The 16,225-nt window shown below is 45.4% G+C and overlaps 1 protein-coding gene across 2 annotated transcripts in view; it reads right to left on the reverse strand.

Annotated features, from left to right (window-relative positions):
- Positions 1-16,225, reverse strand: part of LOC144821550 (E3 ubiquitin-protein ligase TRIM7-like) — a 249,905-nt gene that overhangs the window by 222,070 nt on the left and 11,610 nt on the right. For both annotated transcript variants that reach the window (XR_013608380.1, XM_078678725.1), the window contains exons 2-3: positions 10,553-10,648; positions 8,729-8,959 (exon numbers count right to left, since the gene is read on the reverse strand). Coding sequence is in view for 1 of the 2 variants with exons in the window: in XM_078678725.1 (XP_078534851.1) it covers positions 8,729-8,959; positions 10,553-10,648 (327 nt within the window). In the remaining variant the exon portion in view is untranslated. The remainder of the gene's footprint in view (positions 1-8,728; positions 8,960-10,552; positions 10,649-16,225) is intronic.

Genomic DNA, 16,225 nt, shown 5'->3' on the forward strand with positions numbered 1-16,225 from the left:
TGTGGAATCACAATTTTATTAACCTCTCTAAGATCGATTACAAATCTATATACTGGAGGCTTTGTTGGGTCAGTTCGTTTCAGAATAGGCAGTACAGGACTATTACAGACATTTCCTCGGGTTTCCTCTATTACATCTCTTTTTATCAAATCTTGCACTATTAATAGGAGCGCACGCTCACCTTCACTAGAAATTTTGTATTGTGGGATTCGTGGAAATTTAACGTTTGCTTTCAACGTCACTACATATGGCGGGATTTCCAAAAGGCCTACATCGTTAGGACCAGTCGCCCAAAGAGTATCGGGGAGAGAACGCAGCTCCAGTGGGAGCGCATCCATTGATAAGTACATCGGGGAGATGATTCTATTACCTAATGTAAGCTGTACTCCTGAAGGAGAACAGTACAATGTCGCATATAGGCGTTTTAACAAGTCTAAACCAAGCAGGTTTTCATTACAACCAGTCGTCAAAATCAAGGGTGCTTTTAATTGACGAGGCCCAACAGAAATAGACAAAGGACCAGAAACAGGGTTGTGAACGGGGGCGCCTGAAAAACCTACAGAAACATTTGTTAAGCCGGACAAGGGTGCGCCAGGGAGTTTCGCATGTATGATAGAACTTTTTGCTGCACCAGTATCCAACAGAAACGGTTCGACTACACCTGATGTGGCTACTGCGACATAAGGCCCACTCTGGTCTACTGGAACTGATACTACTCCCTCTCTTTGTCCATGGCTGTCCTAGTATTCATTTTGCTGAAATTCCTCACCAATTTCACAGTAATCTTCCATGTGATACTGTTGAGATCTAGCTGGCTGTGTAGACTGACCATTTCGTTGATCAAAATAATTAGAAGGGCGATCACTTGTTTGTGGAGGCATAGCACCTCGTCCTCGACCTCTAGAACCTTGCATAGAACCACCACGACCTCTCTGAGCTGTAGCAGCATTATTCTGTGCTAATACTGGACACTCATTCTTGTAATGACCTTCCTTTTTGCAATACGCACATTGATTCCATTGGTATTGCGGTCTCTGTGAACTATAGTCATTTCTCTGATATGACCCTTGCTGCGTATTCGTTTGATTCGTGCGAGGCGGATAAGCTTGTTGCAAAAGGACCTTAGTTTTTAAATCTTTCGTCTTTTTATCTGATTTTTCCTTCTCTTCTTTATCCCTATTTTCATAGTACTGGGCAGTGGCAAGTATCTGCGCAGTCGTAGAGACAGCCCACGCACTTTCAGAATTCTTTAACTTATTACTGAGCTCGGGTATCAGATTGTGCACAAATTTATCGACAAATAATCTCTGACCTCCTTCCGTGCTCATATCTTGACCACTGTGATCTACGAAAGTCTCTTCGAATCTGGTGAAAAAGTCGGAGACGCTTTCGTCTTTCTTCTGCCTGCATGCGGACAACTTGTCCCAGTTAACGCGCAACGCTGGCATCAGAGTTTTCATTAAGTCAATTATTCTACCGGGCAAATTAGCAATTAAAGGTTCAGGTTTAGATCCCCCAATTTGTTGGCCATCTGCCGCAATAATAGCTGCCCAGTCTCCACCCAGGGCCACTGGATGATTTTCTCTATGAATTTTAGCCCAAATTGGTTGCGGTACTACGTTACCGAATAGCATATCAATGTCTGCTAGATTCATCACACAAGCTTCAACCGTCTGAGCCAATTCCTTGTAATATCCAGCTGGATTTTTACGCGGATCTGGCAAGGCCTGTTTTAATGCTAACACTTCAGCTCGTTTCCACGGGATGTGTATCCACACTCTCTGAAATTGGGCTGGAGCGGCTGCAATACCAAGGTTTACATTAGCTTGCACAGCTTCACGCCAAATTGGTGGAACCTCTCTCATTGGATATTGACGATTTTGTTTCGTGTTACGTTTCTCTGAATCTCTTGGTGAGTGCCGGGAAGGGTCAAATCTAAAATCTAAAACTAATTCCATTGCTTCCTTTATCTCTCGACCAACTATCATACCTGCAGCAAATTTCTGCTGAACCTGAATCAATTCGTCTGGAACTTGTTCGGAATCGTTCTCTTCCCATTCTTCACGCAAAAGAGAACACATGACATCAAACACATAGCGTTGTGTCGGCTCGTTCCATTGCATAAATGTATCTAATATATCTTGTATACTATATCTTCCCACTTTCGAAACCCATCTAAAAGCAGTGGAATCCAATATTCCTTGTTCTTCGATACTAGGAAGCTGACTGCGTCTCTGAACAGATTCAGAGGCAGAACTCCTAATCAAAGTTTTGTAGAAAGGAGAGAGAATATTAGAGACAGAGTCAGTGATTCTCCGACGAACAGAAAGCGGAGTCGCATAGCTTGCGGAAGTCTGAAGTAGTGTAGTAGTTGGGACAAGAGAAACAGCACTAGTAGGAGTAGTAGGCAAGATACAGGTGTTAGCGGTACATGCACAGGCAGAGGAGCTGGCAACCCTGGAAGAGGGGGTGCCGTAGGAACATTGATAACCACGGGGGGTGCAGGAACTTGATTTAGGGGAACAGGAGCCGGTATACCAGGCTGTCCAGCAACTGGTAACACGACATTCAGCAGAGGTGGAGCTGTAGCACCCTGTGCATACGGTGGAGGTGACCTTAACAAATAAGACAGCAAAGGATCATTTTCCGGATCCTCCAATATCTTAGTTGTACTAGATGGCAAGGCAGGGTAGCACTTATCTATCGCTAAATTACGTTGTCTATCGGCTACCTCTATCGCTTTCTCAGATTCATTGAGTTGCAGCTGCTTGGCCGACTGTTCCAAAGTCAATTCCTGTTCTTTCTGTTCTTTCTTCAACCTTTTAATCTCTCTCTGTTTAGATTCTTTCCGCCAATAACGGAAAGAATCAAACATTGCCGGCCGGGCTTTCTTCTTAAACAACCTTCTTTCTAGATTATCGAGAACTCCAGGTTCGAAACTACCATGTAGTGGCCAACTAAAGACACCATCTTTCTCTGTATAGCGGATCCATACCTCGTTATAAGAGATAGGGCCCACACCAAATTTGCAATAAAGATCATAAAGAGGAGTTCCAATCGGAGGGACCGAACACGAGTCCTCCAACCGGGAATCGCTGTTGCAACCAAAACATGAAAACACAGAATTTTTCCGACTTACCATTTTTAGAAACCGGAACACAGAACAAACACAAATAACAGTGCGCACTCAAACTTAGGCCTACCAAAGAGAACAAAATGTATCGATACCTAGACTAAACCAAAAAGGTTATCGTAACCAGAACAACCAACGATAATCTCACAAAACCAAACCAAACCAAGGAACTAAAAATTATCTGGACCTTTACGAAGTAACAAAGCAACTCACAACCGCTTAATACTTAACTGAGGTACTGAAGACGTCACCAAGCAGAAACCCGTCACGTCTCGCTGTACTAAGGTCTGCACCTCGGGTCCAAGACAGGGCGACGGTCAAGGCAACGGACCACTGCAGCCGTCCGAACGGGAACCCTCGTGGAAGAGAACGTCAGGCCACTTTTGCGATATACCGGGATCGATGAAGTGGGGCGCCTCCCTCCGGAATCTTCACACGAAGTTTCTCGAACTCTTCAGGCTTTTGGACCGGAACCAAATGACGTCGCCCCATGTTGGGCGCAAATTGGAGTTCTGGACTTTTCGGTACCGTCCAGAGGTGTCAGGGACAACACCCGAAGACCCCTGAGTTCTACCTGTCTCGGTGCACACATAAACAGAAACACGGGCTTCTCGATGGTGGCGTCAAAGACCAAAGGTTTATTACTGCAGGGACACAGAAATCACAGAATCTACACACGGGCAGAGTCTAGGAGACTGTTCAATTTGTACAAAATGAGTTGCTCCTTAAATACTATATTTTCAGCTTGGGGCAAATTCTTTACATGCTAGTACGTTTCTAAACCTTTGTGTCTTAAACAATAAATATTTGGCGTTACACAAGAATCGTCCACAGTATCTGATGTCAAAATATTACGAACGAGGGGTTCCCACTGTTCCATCACAATCCCACGTCAACTTTTCGTTACCTCCCCCTAATAAAGGCCCAGAAGGAAAAGAGCCGAGCCAGGTGCAGAAGATAGGAAAGTAGGATAAGAGATGTTTGTGGGTCGTAAATGGGCAAGGCTACCAGCTTCGGTCGCTTTATCATGATCAGGCCAACGAACACGGAAACCAGTATAGCAGGACTGGCCTCAGGCTGGGGAGGCAGTTATTTGCCGAATCATGCGGCTTCAGCGTTACTGACCTAAGGTGCACGTGTCACTAGCAAGGTGAATCGCCGGCTAAAGCCTACGTGTCCTTAATTGAAATCAAATAATCAGAGGTCACTGTGTGTTCATTGGCTATGTGAGGGCAAAAAGACAAGATGGATGCCATGATCTGAAATGGATGCCCTCGGTGTATCGGAAATGTGTTTATAACAGGAGTGCTCTTACTCGTAACGTAGTGAAAACACCAGGATATACTAAATGGATCATTTGCGGTTCAACGGTACCAAAATTATGAGTTTACGACAATGTTGAAAACACGGGTTCAAATCGTCGCGGAACCTCACCAATATGAGGAGAAGTATGTGTATAATGACAATCCCTATAACGATTATATTGAGCAATGGCTCAGATTTATAGATGATGTCTGGTGCATTTGGAATGGTTCTCAAGCGCTCCTGGAGGAGTTCCATACATGGCTGAACAACAGGAGCCCGGACATCAAATTCAGTCTTAGCCACAGTACCAAAATCTTGCCCTTCTTGGATGTAGAGATTATGGTCAGAAATGAAGAACTTACGTGCTCATTATACCAAAAGAAAACGGATAAGAACAACGCTCTTCATTATAGGAGCTACCACCCGAGGAGCCTTCGGGATAATCTCCCGTATGGGCAATACCTTCGGGTCAGGCGGAATTGCTCCTCAGTACACCAATTTGAGCTCCATGGGCAAGCACTCACGGCCAAATTACAGGACAGAGGCTATCCGCAGAAACTGCTTAAACACTCTATGAAGAGAGCGAGATGGACTCTGAGGGAACATCTCCTGGAGAAAAGATCGAGAACCTCCACTCAGAGGATTGTGTGTGTCTCCACCTTTGGACCCCATACCAGTGAACTACAAAAAATCATCAGAAAGAGCTGGCATCTAGTTGAGGAAATCTTACCAGACGCTGGCACACCATTGTTTGCCCTAAAGAAGAATCGGAGTATAGGCCAGATGATCACTTCTACTAGGCCGCCGGCCAAAAAAGACACCCAGAGTACCATCTTCGGGTCAACACCAGTTAGGGGACATCGCAAATGCGGTACGTGCACTGTTTGCCACATCACAATGGAAGGCTCACTTTTCACTGATGGGAACAAATTCTGGCGCCACGAAGAACACACCAACTGTAAGACCAAGTATACTGTGTATGCCATCCAGTGCCCCTGCAAAAAGCTGTACATCGGCAAGACCACACAGGAGGTGCGCCAGAGAATTATACAACACAGGTCCCGTGTAAACAATAAGATTCTTACGGCACCCTTGGTGGCCCATTTCCTACAACAGAAACACACAGTGAATGACATGCGATGGACCGTTCTGGCAGTGATCCGAGGTGGCAGTGGTGACCCAGATGTACGCTTGTCACAAAAAGAAGCGTATCTCATTTTAAAATTTGACACTTCCAACACAGGATTAAATGAAATGTCTGAACTTTCCAACTTGGGACCTTAACCCTCCCGAATAGCTCTTGTACTGTATGTGCAACTTGAATGGACCTGCTTTGAGCTGTGAGACTGTGGCTGCAGTCTTTGTACCTTACTCTAACTATGGCTTTCACTCGTTTTGCTGTCATTCTTGTGTTTCACTTTTTCCCACTGAAATTATCATGGGGCTAGACGGGTAGAGCAACACCTGCTTTCTGAATGACAATCTCCATAGTGTACAGGGGCCATTATCCATTACTGTTTCGAATTTTTGAAATGCTTGAGCTATGTCATATTAAGAGAAATGATGCACATAGAGTGTATTTTTCCTTTTATTTATTTATTTTTTCTTTATCCCTTCGTGTTTGGAACGGGCAATGAGTTGCTGGATTATTTTTCCACAGTTAGCCAATCACACGTGGGTAACCTATACACACTCTGACACCCGAGTCATCCAGACATGCAAACATCACCATGTTCCCTGCATTTTTCATAATCGATAATCCCCTAAACTCTATGGACTGCAAGGACCATGATCCTTTGCACCACATTCACTCGCTAATGCTGCCGTGCCTTTAAGTAGCTTTCAGTAGGGCGGCGCCGACTTACGAATCTGACCCGACCGGCAGACACTAACAACCGCGGACTCCAATCTTAGAAGGTTTGAAGTAAGTCAACTGCCGCCTTTTTCAATTCCTACTCCTAATGCGGCATAGTCAGTGCTTCATATCAATCATCTCACGGACTTTGTTTGTCCATAGTTGACAGCGAGAGATTGATTCCCGCCCAGACGCTCCAAAACAGACTGTGGCCCGTTTCCTTCGTACAGCGCACATCTTGTGCAGGTAGGAAACGTTTCTGCTTTCAAACCCTTGCTTGAATTTTTGAAGCGCTAACCTTTTCGCTTCGGAGTTTGAACTTGTCAACCCTGTACTTTTACTCCCCAGCCTTCTCCATCCTAAAAATACACAGAAAAGAGAATGTGAGTCCTCGCTGATTAATACAGATCGCCTTGGGCGCCCCTGATTTCGGCATCTTTGACACCACATTCAGGTATTTTGCTAATTTGTTCAACCCGTCCATGCGTGATGTACCTCTTGACACGCATACATTGATAGCCTCCACTCTTGTCTTTGCAGAATAATTCCAGTGGTCCTTCCCCTTCTCTCCACGCAGCCAATGTGTTGGCTGAGAAGGTAATCTTATTTATTCATGGGTAGCTAGTCTGAGCACTACCTTGTCAGAAATATATACTCTCTATACAGCTGCTGACACCCTCCCTAAATTCCTTTTTAGGTACATCTTCACCCAGTCCCCGTCCTGAGGAGAACCTAGACTAAACAAGGTTCGAAACGCGTTGACCCCCAGCCTGTGTCAAGAACTAAGGGTGCAGATAGGGACAAATTCATACCACTCTCGTGGGCCCTATCTGCAATTTCTTACAATTCACTATTCACAGGTGTTGTGTGACAGGCAGGCTATTCCATCTCAGTTCCGCCCTGTTCACAGGTTTTGTTACCAAAGGACTGGTTTTATTTCTTTAATGATCTGTAAAAAAGTGTTCAACTTGCAACCATGTGCTTTTGAATTCATATCGCAGACAATAGTTAGTGTCATCATAATAATTTGATTATATGTTTTTTCATTATTTCTTTAAGTGTATGTTGCCTTTACTGTGACATTTTTGTATATATTTGTATATATTCTTTCACGTTTTTGTACTAACTGTTGTGATGGAGTGTCTATTTGATGCCATTTTTGTATATATTTGTATATATTCTTTCACGTTTTTGTACTAACTGTTGTGATGGAGTGTCTATTTGATGCCATTTTTCTTATGAAATAATACAAAAAGTTTTTTTCAAAAAATACTTAAGTTGTTGGGTAATATTTAAACCCTTGGCTGCACGGCACTCATTGGCTGTGTAGCTACGTACTCTGTCTCTAACTATCCTGATTAGTCTTCATGAGCAGTGCCCTTTGGAAGATGGTGGGGCTGAAGGTAGGACGTAAGGAACCAGATTACTCAAGGTTCGGAAAAATCACGCCTTCAATACTTCTGAATGCGTACGTAGATGTTTCAAGGACCTGTAGACGGGCACGACCTAGGCAACGCGGGCGGCTGACTTTAAAGCACAAGTGATGCTCAGTTACCGCCCCCTGCGAGGACCCATGCTGTAATACCACTTCATTTTGAAACATCTACTTACGCATTCAAAAGTACTGAAGGCGTGATTTTTCCGAACCGTGAGTAATCTGGTTCTTTATTGCATTGTGATGGCATTCCTTCCTGCACAAAAACCGTCCTGCCTGTATTGCAGGCACCCTTTCAGCATGACACAAGGGTGCCTGCCTTGGCTTTACGCTACACACAGTGGCTTGAGTGCTAGGACGCAGGAGAAGTGTGCCATATCTTAGTAGATATGACACATTTCTGCCCTGAAATCTCTCCATTGGCTGCCCATACAGGCCCGGATCCAATTTAAGGCGATGTGTATAGGCCACAAAGCCATGTGGCACGCGGGCCCACCTCTAACCTGCACCCTAATTACCCCTTACCAACCACCAAGAAATCTACGCTCCAGTGCCACCTTCTTGTCAGTAACTCTGAAAATTAAACGAGCTAGATGGGGGTGGGGGGGGCGTTCGGTCTCTTGGAACGCCGCCTCCTGTTGGAACTCCATGCCCCTCACCCAGATCTACTCAAGTTCCGCAAACGTTTGAAAACCTTCCTCTTCCAGTAACTTGCACAATCCGATGACTGCCCCATTCATCCGTCCTAAGCGCTACGAGGCCTCAGGGTAGAAGTGCGCTTTACAAAACTCAAAATCAATCAATCAATCATTTCTGCTCTCCATTTCATGTAGTGCAACGCAGCAAATTGCCTTGCTGCGTTGTGTGAAAAATTAGTAAATCTGCAAGTGTGCTGTTCATACATTTTTAACAAAACTGGTACAATACTCCAGCCTTGTTCCCAGATTACACGCTGAACAGCACAAACTTCACACATTGTGCTCCCCCACGAGATCCTCACCTGCAGGAAGCCCTCTGCTGACTGCCGACACTTCGCCTGGATCTCCTTGATCAGGGCATCGAGAGGTGATATTTGACCTGATAGTTTGGCCACCTTCGCGTTCTCGGACATGGTGACTTTCCTGTCCATCTCCGCCAGTCTCTTGAGCATGGCCTGCTCTTGTGCTTTCAGTAGCTGATAGAGTCGTTGAAATTCAGCCACAGTTCTCTGCCTCGCAACCACCAACTTGTTCTGTCAGGAGGAAGGATAAGTTAGTCGTCGATTCTGCTGGTCGATGAGCAAATATTTGAGAGACCCATACAAGACGAGCCGCTGTAATATATCAGAACAATACCAAATTGGTAAACTGTTTAAGTTCAATTATATTAATTGAGGAACCACTTTCAAATATGAAATTAAGTTTTGTTAACACAGTCAGATTTTGCAGTGGAGGCCTCCATTTAATCGCGGGGAGTTGAGCACAAGGTTGTCTCGTGCACAAGGTCGATTCGAATGTCTATTCGAATACAGTGAAGCAAAAAGTATGCAGTTCCTATGGGCGTAAGGGAGCTCTGGATTTGTACATAAGGGGGGTTCTCATTTTAGGAGCTAGGAACCTTACACACCCCCAAAGGGTGTCATGCTTCATCATCGAGCAGCTCCTTGTTGGGCTGCCGCTGCAATGCCCAATGGGCCCCACTGGGGGGCTCTTTGCTGGAGGTCTTTTCTTTTTGCAGATGTTAGTTGAGTGGAGTGGTGGGGCGTGTGGTAAAAGTGTCTAAGTAGAAGTAGAGGGAGGGTGTGCAAAAATAAAAAACAGGAATACCAAAGATTCTTTATTCACAACGTTCCTTAGTTATGATTTAAAAAACTAGAAAATCAAGGCAAGAGCAGGGTATGATGGACCTCTCAGGCCCTAGCTGGTATGTGTTAAAAGAAAAAAGGGTCAACGTGTTTCATGCATATTATAGTCCAAAGGATCACAGCATATCATCAGGACCGAATGATCCTTATCTACTCATGTAGGGATGGTAGATTTGTGCATGTGTATAATACCACACCCTAAAACAGTGTAATTTATAGTATAGTACACAGTACTACATTTCCACCTTATCCTTCCACACTACCAAGGCACCCCACTACCACTTCCAGCACTACGCTTTAACCACATGCTTGGCACTCTCACCTCCTGCACCACACTATACAACCTGACTGTATGGTACTACACCAACACAGTTATGTCAACGCAGCATTGTACACCCATTCCCCATTATTAAAAGCGTACCGCTGGAGGTGGTAGTGTGGTTCCTTGGTAGTGCAGAAGGGTAAGGTGAAAGGGTAGTTCAGTTATATAGTAGTGGAGTGGAGTGATCAGAGATGATAAGGCACTAGGGAGGGTTCCGTTAAGTTGCTGGGGGGAAATTAGTACGACTGCCACATTGCTTTTTGTGTAGCACCAAATCCAACTGTGAATGCCACACAAGACAGGCACTCTCTTAGGGGAATGCATAGACAATTCAACATCCAATCAGAAAGTGATGATGTTCTGGACCAATAAAAAACATGAAGACATTCACTGAGAAGCAAAGTCCTTCAAGGGCTCTTGTTGAGACATTAGTTGGTGTATGAGTTGGAACTCTCTCTAGACAGCCCTAATAAACACAGAGAAGCCATGTCCTTCTAGGGCTCTTGTTGAGACATTAGTTCAGGAGTGAGTTAGAAGTTTCCAGACAGCTCCAATAAGCAGCAGCCACAAAACACAGCCAACAACAACCATGCCGCCACATACACAGAGATGCACACAGACGCACACATGCCTACATTGACGTAGTAGTATCATCTCACCTTTATAGCTTTAAATTCCTCTTCCACTTTCTGCTTGGATGCCATGAATCCTTCCTTCTCTTTCATCAGAAGACGAAGCCAGCTCTGGAGTTCATCCTGCAGAGTGGAAAAGACATGGGGTGAAAGTTTGCACCTGCACAGTTAGGTGTGCTATCTGGAAAAAAGGAACACAAACAAAGGTGCCTATGCACTAGCACAGTGTTTCCCAAACTGTGGGTCGTGACCCATGGGTGGGTCGGCTGCCGATGTTTTGGTGGGTTATGAAAGTCCAAGCAATAAATAAAGATGCCTTTAAATTCTGTATTTATCTGTCACATTTGCTGCACTTCAAAGACAGCGGTCAAAAGTCAGGCCATGTCTCCTGACAAATTCCTGCTTATTTTCTTAACATGGGAATTGGAGTTTACAAACTACTGTCACTTTGCAGTCAGAGAAAGAAAAGTAAAGTGAATTATGTGACAATCTCACTGGGGTACAGGTGGTGTGAAGGGAAAGGCGGTACAATGTCATTTTTGTGACACAAGAAAATGTAAATACCTGTAAATAAACCGTACCCATTCAGCAGTCAGGAAGGCAAAAATGAAGCACATTTTTTTTTTGTCATTCTGAAGTGTGATGCAAACAAAGATTTTTATAGAATCAAAGCAAATCAAGACACTTTACCTTGGTGATAAACAAATGATAAATATTCACTCAAATCCAATTTCCACATCTTGTCATTTGTGTGCAATATAGTTTTATCAGTAAAAATGTATGTCTGTGCAAATTTAGTGGCCATTGCAATGGGAAATGTGCTCGGTCTGACGGTATGGTACTACACACTGCTTAGTTACATAAAATAATCTCACTCCTAATGTCCCTTAAAGGTAGTGTGAGTAATGAAAGTTTATCGTTCTAAAAATTGGGTTGTGGTTCTAAAACTTTTGGGAAGCACAGCACCAGCTAATACTTTGACTGTTATATGTACACACACGCATAGATCACAGACGCACTTTACATGGAAGAGAAGTGTAGAGAATGAGTTAAGAAGGGAACACCCACAGGAGAGCAGAGAAATGCTGTTTGTTACGAAAAGAGTACCATGTGACTACTCAGGACCAGAACTATACACACAATCTTAGTTTGGACAACCCAGTGCAGTACCCAGCTAAGCAGACAATACCATAAAGGGATCTGCAGAGCTTTTCAAAGCTGCCATCATACTGAAAACTATAAACTGAGCGTCTGTCTCTCACACTTCATCCACACACTGTACGCGCTGCATCACATACAATAACTACACCTTGGCGGTCCTCGCACATGATGTGGAAACACTTCCCGCATAGGATCAAAACAAAGACAACATCCTTCCAACAACACACCCTACACGTTATAGCGTGCTACCCATGTAGGCAAACAAGAAGACAGAGATGGCGGTGGACTGTCGTTCCTGCACCTCTATACCAGTTTCATCTTCTGAATTGATCCCATGCAACAAACCCTGACACCAACCGTCACTGTGCTCCAGATACTTAACAGATAATTAAATGGTGCGTGCAGGATGGAAAAATGTCCCGCAAATGACTGTAGAATTTTCAAAAAGTTCTTTATTAATCAGATTTGTAGATTGATTCAAAGACAAAGATTCAGCCAACGCGTGTCGTTCTCTATCGGAGAACTTCATCAGGGCTTTTCAAAGTAATCTCCCTTCTGAAGGAACAATAACATAGATTTGCATGCGTCGTGAAAAAATTCGCATTCAACATGCACTGAGCGGGAACCAAATGACTTAAGGTGTTCTTTGTGCAACAGAATTAAACAAGCATTTACAATGCAATAGGTCTCGCAGCATTAAAGTTTGAGTTATTGGCATTGTGTATAACAATGTGGTGCATAACATTTTAGCAAACTTTGAATTGGTGAGCAGTGAGAGTGTGTGCAAGAGTATGCTGTTTTTGAAAGCAGTGTGGTAGAGAATGCAGGAATTTGGGTGACCTGAGCAATGTGGATGATGCACCTCACGCACGGGGCTGCCGCAGTTATTATTCACACAGCTCTGATGGTGCACTTCACGTACGGGCTCACAGCTGTTATTATTCACACAGCTCTGATGATGCACCTTACGCACGGGGCTGACGCAAATAACAATAACAATAAAAAAACGATCGCTATTGTAAAAAAAAGGTCAAACCCATACCAGATATGCGACCCCAGGGCGAGAGAGCGGAATGAGCGGAAGCAGGAATAGACGTGCGCGTGCACTGCTGAAACCCGCCGTGGGGCTGGACTTCCGTTTCTTCTGGAAGCCCGCGCCCACGGAGTGCCCGGCCAGAGGAGCAGTGGTGACGCGGGGCTTCCATGCCCGAGGGAGAGCCCCGCGGTGGCGGCTGAAGTCCGGAGTGAGGTGAGTGGGGCTTAGTTGAAGTGGGGGGTGGCGGCGGGGGAGGGGGGTTTCTCTGTGCGCTGCTGTCTGTGTGTGCGCTCGTGTGTGTGTGTGTGCGCGCGCTCTTGTGTGTGTGCGGCGGGGGGGGGGTCTCTGTGCGTTCGTGTGTATGCGTGCGTGTATGTGCGCTAGTGTGTGCGTATGTGTATGTCTCTGCTTGTGTGCAAAGAAAATGAAAGCTGGCAACACTGTCGCTCTAACCGCGCACTCCCAGAGCCATCTGGACAGCAGTAAAAACGAAACTTAAACAAAGTGAAAGCACTGTCTATCTAAGCACGCATTGGGAGGGAACCATAAGCCGCTCAATGGAACGCGCGTTCGCGTGCGCGTGGCAACACTGTCGCTCTAACAGCGCACTCCCAGAGCCATCTGGACAGCAGTAAAAACGAAACTTAAACAAAGTAAAAGCACTGTCTCTCTAAGCACGCATTGGAAGGGAACCATAAGCTGCTCAATGGAACGTGCGTTCGCGTGCGTGTGGCCCGCTCAATTCCGACTTTTTCACATGCGCGTGGCCAGTCTTGTCTCCTGGAAAGCAGAGTCGCTGACAATAGGTCTCTGGCGAGACCGCGCTTCGCGTGGTTAACGCCACGAGACCTAAAAATGTTATTGTGCAGACAGCAACGTATCATACTGAGAAGCATCTCAGTGTGTTCGTATAAAGTTACGGGTCTAGAGCTCAAAAAGTACTCTACCACTCTTATTCCATCAGGATGGGAGATGCTTGTGTATGGGAAGGATACATCCAGAGTCATCAGGATGTAATCTTCCTCCCTGTTGATGCCATAAACCTTCTTTAAAAAATCCCCGGTGTCTTGAATATAAGATGACAAATTCCTGATTAAATCCTGAGGAAAGTAATCAAGGTATTTAGAAGTATTTTCGAACAGACTGCCTATTACCAAGATGATTGGACAGCCTGCTGGTTTGTTCAAATTTTTAGGTCTCGCCTGTCGATGCGCATGCGCATTGAGCTTGCGAGACTATTGCGGCTTAACCACTCTTTAACTAACTTGCAAGGAATCGTGGCGATTCCTTGCAGTGCCCGTGACTTTTAAGCTCAATGCGCATGTGCATTGAGCTTAAAAGCGCGTGCACATCAGTTCCCTCAGCCGCACTCCAGGCCCCTGCTGTTTTCACACCCTCTCCCCGCTCCGCCCCCTCCCCTGCCCGCCGTAAGCTTGTTTATCTACTTTCAAGCGCACGGCCGCTAGGCCGTGCCTCCCCTACTCTCCTCCCCCCTCCTCCTCCTACTCTCCTCCCCTGCCTGCCGTGTCGCACCTCTCCCCTCTCCCCGCTCCGCCCCCTCCCCTGCCCGCCGTGTCACAGATCATAGAAGCTTGTTACAATAAGACGTTTAAACATTTCTAAAGCGTGCATGCGAGTGAATGTAATCGCCTTTTGCATGCTAAATACGTTTGCTACAAGCTGATGTAAAGTGGCATCTCGCCGGCCCCAGAAATTGCTTTTACGCAAAGATAGTCACAAGTAGGCCCAGGCCGTGCACACGTCTTTATTTTTCAAAGTAATCAGTCTCCCTTAGCACTCCCGCCGTGATCTGCAATGAAGTGGCGTCTGACTGTCGGTAAACTGCCGTCTCGCTTTTGCCCGGTTTACTGCACCTCTTTCTCCAGAGGGCCACATTCCCCAATACAGGCTAGGCCGTGCCTCCCCTACTCTCCTCCCCCCTCCTCCTCCTACTCTCCTCCCCTGCCTGCCGTGTCGCACCTCTCCCCTCTCCCCGCTCCGCCCCCTCCCCTGCCCGCCGTGTCACAGATCATAGAAGCTTGTTACAATAAGACGTTTAAACATTTCTAAAGCGTGCATGCGAGTGAATGTAATCGCCTTTTGCATGCTAAATACGTTTGCTACAAGCTGATGTAAAGTGGCATCTCGCCGGCCCCAGAAATTGCTTTTACGCAAAGATAGTCACAAGTAGGCCCAGGCCGTGCACACGTCTTTATTTTTCAAAGTAATCAGTCTCCCTTAGCACTCCCGCCGTGACCTGCAATGAAGTGGCGTCTGACTGTCGGTAAACTGCCGTCTCGCTTTTGCCCGGTTTACTGCACCTCTTTCTCCAGAGGGCCACATTCCCCAATACAACAAAGACTTTTAGGCCTCCCGTGTCGTTTTTTGCACTCTACGTTTAAACAATTCAAGGGCGTGCATGCGGAGTGAATGTAATCGCTTTTTTCAATAAGAGGTGCATGCCAAATACGTTTGCTCCAAGCTGATGTAAAGTGGCATCTCGCCGGCCCCAGAAATTGCTTTTTACTTCAATGAAATCGGTAAAAAAATTCCTGAAACCCCTCTTTGTCGACAGGCGCCTAACACCCCTTGCGTTTTGCAACATGCTTTTCCAAATAGCAAATATGCGGACAGCACTCTTACATCAACAGGCTCCAACCTGTCTCACATCACCAGCCTCCAAACAATGCCACATCACCATGCTTCATGCACTATCATATCGCCTTACTCTAACCACTGTCCGCTTCCACACTTTTTCCACTTTCACATCACCAGGCTACAAGCACTCTGACATCACCAATATTAAATTAGTCTCACATTCACAGCGTCCACGCATTCTCACATTCCCTACTGCCAAAAAATACAAAAGAAAAATATGAAAAAAAACTTCAACTTTTAAGTACATCCCATTTTACGTGGAAAAGCATACCACTATAATGAAGCTGTAGCTTATGTACTTGCTACCCCCTTTACTTCTCATGCATTACATTTAAAACAACAACGCTTTAAAAGGAGCATTCACCAAAATAACTTTGCAGAAACATAGGGTTACTGCACCTCTTTCGAGAGGCGCACAACCCCCAATAAAAAAAACACTTTTTGCCCTCTCGTAGCACTCTCACATTACCAGCCTTCAAGCACTGTCACATACTCATGTTCCAAGCACTCTCAGTTCACCACCCTTTAAGCACTCTCACATCACCAAGCACCAAGTACTCTCACAATACTTTATTACATACAAAGAACAACTTTTTCAAAAATGCTGTATTAAACATTAAAATTTAATATACAAATTATACATTGTTTTGCATACTTATTTACTACAACAAATTAGCAACATCTAAAACAGCTGCCATTGCTAAACCCCTCACCCTCACTCACCCTCACTCACCCTCACTCACCCTCAACCCCTCACCCTCACTCACCCTCAACCCCTCACCCTCACTCACCCTCACCCTCACTCACCCTCACTCACCCTCACCCTCACTCACCCTCAACCCCTC

Source organism: Lissotriton helveticus, chromosome 2_2 (genome assembly GCF_964261635.1).
Source record: "Lissotriton helveticus chromosome 2_2, aLisHel1.1, whole genome shotgun sequence".
Taxonomy (NCBI): Eukaryota; Metazoa; Chordata; class Amphibia; order Caudata; family Salamandridae; genus Lissotriton; species Lissotriton helveticus.